A 4,290-nucleotide genomic window follows, 5' to 3' on the forward strand; every position below is an offset into this window, starting at 1 on the left:
ATTCTCCCTATATAGTTCACTAAGTAAGTACCAAATATTCAAATATATGAGGTGCTAGATACCATTCTCATTCAACCACTACAGTTCTCCATGTCTTATCATAGGTTTATCCAATGGAGGGACAATCAAAATCATACTATAACATGGTTGCTCTTGATAAGAAATGTCTTCTTAGAAAAAAAACATTTCTTAAGACCTTCATTAATTTCTTCTGAATGCAACAACTGAATGACCAAACCACATACCTCTAGGTCCCAATTCTTTAAGGTCCTGCATCCTTAACATCAGCACATTGAAAGACATTTTTGTCACACCTAATATCCAAAACAGCAGTAAACATATCAATATGTAGAAACATTCCCCAAAATTGACATTTTTTTTAATTTGTTTTTATCAGAATTGTTATAGTTACCTGGAAAATAGACTTTTTATTCTGACTGGTTAGTTGTTGATTGCTAAATTAAAGGAAAATATTTTGGAGACTTGCAAAAAATAAAAGAATATCATCTTTTGCGTTTAATGATAGGAGCTGGGTATTTTTTTAAGATTAATTTTTTTTTTATGTTATGTGTCTGGGTGATCTGGTTGTACCTCATGTTTCTGCAGTGCTTAGGAGAGCCAGGAAAGGGCGTCAGATCCCACGGAAGTGGGATTAGAGAAAGTTGTGGCCTGTTATGTAGGTACTGGAAACAGAACACAGGTTTTCTAGAAGAGTAGCTGGTGTTCTTACACACGAGCACCTCATCTCGTAGAAGGTAATTTATCTGAAAATCCAGTATATACCATCAAGAATCCTGAAATAAGAAGGATAGAAAAAACTTTAAAAGTCCCTTCTTTAAAAACCACCTAGTCTCATACATCTGTCATGTTTGTAACGTATGCTTTCAGCGCTTGCCATAGTGACATATATTCATAATTCCAGTGGCAGAAAGGCAGAGGCAAGAAGACTGTGAGTTGTATGCCAACTTTTTCTTGCTTTATTTGCTGCAAAGGCCAAGGAGCAGTGAGAGGAGAATTGCATCCTGACTGTGACTGCTCTAAACACTTGTTGCCAGGGGAAGTTAGATTCCTGATGTAGTAATTGCTGGACTGTAGAATAGTAGCTGAAACCCTTTCTGTTCAGAAAAGAAGGAATTTATCAAAGGAAAGAAAAAAAAAAAGTTACCTCATCGGAAACTGAAACAGCAGCAGTCTCTGGCTTCAGACAAGAAAACTGTAAGCCTTAAGGAAAGCATTTTCATGAAAAACATTGACTATGTGAGTAGTATTTTTTTTTTTTTTTTAATAGAGATTTCAGGTAGAGGAAAAAAAAAATCAGGACATTATGCAGTGGCCTTAAATGCATTTCTCGCCTCCATCATGTCCACAATCACAGCCAGCAGCACTAGCAGCCCCTCAGGCCATACTCCTATCCTCTGGGCAATGATGATGGGTCACCTTGATATCAAAGATTACCTCCAAAGCAGATTGTGAGAGATGGGGCTCATAGTGTGGCAGCTATCTCTTTTACTTTTTTTCTCAGAGTACTGTGTGCATCTTATGTTTAAGCTACTTCTTTATTTTGATAAGGTCACTTCCCCCCATCAGTGAATATAATCCATAGCCCACTTTCTCATCACCGCTCTTACTTAGCTAAGGAAACTCAACAACTGAAATTCAACCTGACTAAGGTTGTTGCTGCCAACAACACAGTTATCAGCACATATTGGGTATGTTGCTGGAAATCCAAGGAATTAGGTCTCACCAGAACTATGGGATATAGATACTGTTATGAATCGTAATATAGAAAGGAGAATGCTCAGGTTTGAATCAGTGGCCAAGGCAATCAAATCCAACCTTGCATCCCAAGGTCTATGGTCAAAACAACCTGAAATGTTTTTTTGTTTGTTTGTTTGTTTGTTTTCCCCCTCTTAGAAAAAACTATTGTAATCATGCCCATATATACTTCTATTTAACTTAACGAGTATTGTAAAATCCATTTATACAAGTATTTGTCTTAAAAAATAAAAGCGCTGCATGAAACATCGCTATTTCTTTGTCCTTTTTCCTTGCTATGATTTGTCGCTAATATGATCTGCTTCTCTTTGTTAAAGGACCAATTGATAGTGCTTATGCATTTATTTCAGCCAATTTTAGAAAATATGTGTTGGAAATGATGGCACTCTCTTTATAAAGTGGCTTTAAGGTGATATTAATTGATAGATTCTTATTTGCCCCCGTTCTGTATTTTATTGTAAATTAAAACATTCCTTCAATAGATGTAGTTAGTAGATACTGCCTCCCTTTATGGTACAATTTAACAATATGTAATGCTCTCGCAATCCACAGAGCATAAAAATAGCTTTCTTTTGTTATCACTTGAGAGTTTTCTAATTTATTCTTCTTATTAAATCTTCTAGAAAAAGTAAAAGAGTGAAATTTGTGACTTACCCTGTATTAAAGACAACCTCACGTTCTTTCTATGGTAGAATAGCGAATTAACACATACTTTGAAATGAAGTGCATACTCTTAAGAAAGAACATTATGCAAATATTTATAAACAATATTAACAATTAGGTGAAGTTAATGAGGACTGCAAACAAGGTTGAATAAATTCATGTTGTTGCTAATATAAGGGGTGTGTAAATACGGATTTTCTTGTCTACTTTCACTTCATGAATATGCCTTTAACTTCCATCTAAAATATATTGTCAAAGGTTATTTAAATAAAAACGTGTATTAAACCAATACGTTTCCCACTGAGATGCCTCTCGAGAACTCTAAGAACACTGTTAAATAATCCGCTGTGTTTATGCATATGGAACCATTAACAATGAGATAGTCGCCACAGGGCGGACTTTGGAGGGTGCAACCGACAAGCTTAGAGAGGCAGCATGCCTACCTGCGCTCGGCTCTCGCGAGACTTGCTGTTAGGGACGTTGCAGCGGAGCTCGTGGGAAGCTCTAGCTGTAGGCCTGACTGACTGCTGACGGGCTGCTGGCACGCTTTTCTTGCAATGACGCCCATCAAGTTGCTGGTGCAGCCTACTCAGAGACCCGAAGGAAGAACGTACGTGGAATACGCATCCGTGGATGAATGCATGGTAGGCATCTGTAAGATGTACGAAGAACACCTGAAGAGGATGAACCCGCTTAGCCAGTCCATCACTTACGGCGTCAGTCAGCTCTTCGAGTTTATCGACCGTATGGTAGACCTCAGCTGCCTGGTGTTCCGCGAAGATACCCAGACCTACAAGCCTCACAACCGAGAGTGGATCAAAGAGAGGATCTACATGCTACTCAGTCAGCAGGCACAACCAGCCGGGTCATAGGGTCATAGTGATCTGGAAGCATCCGGACCTGGGGCCGTCCGTCTTGGACCTCAGGTACGTGGTGCAGCAGTAGCTGCTCTCACTGATAAGCCCCTGTTTCTCCATTTTATGTATTAGGTGAAATGTGGGCCTCTTTACTCTGAAAACTCCATTGCCCCCTTTATTGATTTTCTTTCTTTTTAACATGTTTATGATGATATAGATGGAAATGCTTCATATCTGCAGTATAGCATTCACTGTGCTAACTGCTTAAGGTAGCAAGAGGGTAGTGCCATTGATATATGGTGGCCCCCAGATAATTCAGTGAAAATAAAGTGCTTCAGCTAAAGTTTAAAAGGTGGTGGAGGGTACATTCAGGGAGCAGGAAGGAGGCCTTCAGCTGACAGATTTTAGAAGGCTCTATTCGTGGACTCTTGTCGGCTCTGTGACCCACACTCACCCCGTAGGTCTCTGTTCTCAAATATCACTAGCAGCTGTGAGCCTGAGAGAGGGAGAATTCATATTCAGACCGCAAAATACAATTTGCACTTTTATTTTACCTTGATTCTATTTTAGTAAGTATAAATTAAATCTAATAAATACATTTTCGTGTTCTTACCTAAGTAAAGATAAAATGTGGCCAACAGACATCCGTAAGTTTAATTATCATTATTACTTCTGGGCATGAACATAACCCTGCATTCCCTTTATTCCACACACCCTGAGATCAGAAAGAATGTGTTGCACTTCTCAATTTGTGGCATTTTTTAATTGACTGATTAACATTTGCCTTTTTTGAATCATAAACAAGATTTTATAATAACCTTATGATTAGTGAATGACTTCTCTCTTCTGTATCGAAGTGGGCATGCAAAAGAATGTGGATGTTAAGCACATTAGAACATGACCTCTCCAGTACTAATTAAATTAAATTAAATTAGCTAACATTTTGGAACAAATAGAGAATTCTAGGATGATTGATCATCTGTGATAGCTGCAG

The 4,290-nt window shown here is 38.3% G+C and overlaps 1 protein-coding gene across 1 annotated transcript; it reads left to right on the forward strand.

Moving 5' to 3' along the window:
- Positions 1 to 2,996: 2,996 nt before the first annotated feature.
- LOC129679309 (enhancer of rudimentary homolog) lies at positions 2,997 to 3,311 on the forward strand. Its single transcript, XM_055610333.1, has one exon. It carries the CDS (start codon positions 2,997 to 2,999, stop codon positions 3,309 to 3,311), a length of 315 nt encoding a protein of 104 aa, XP_055466308.1.
- Positions 3,312 to 4,290: the final 979 nt, after the last annotated feature.

This window comes from Psammomys obesus, unplaced genomic scaffold (assembly GCF_907164565.1).
Source record: "Psammomys obesus unplaced genomic scaffold, mPsaObe1.curated_primary_1811, whole genome shotgun sequence".
NCBI lineage: Eukaryota > Metazoa > Chordata > Mammalia > Rodentia > Muridae > Psammomys > Psammomys obesus.

Coding starts and splice junctions, on each gene's coding strand:
- LOC129679309 (XM_055610333.1), top strand. CDS start 2,997: ATGACGCCCATCAAGTTGCTGGTGCAGCCTACTCAGAGACCCGAAGGA.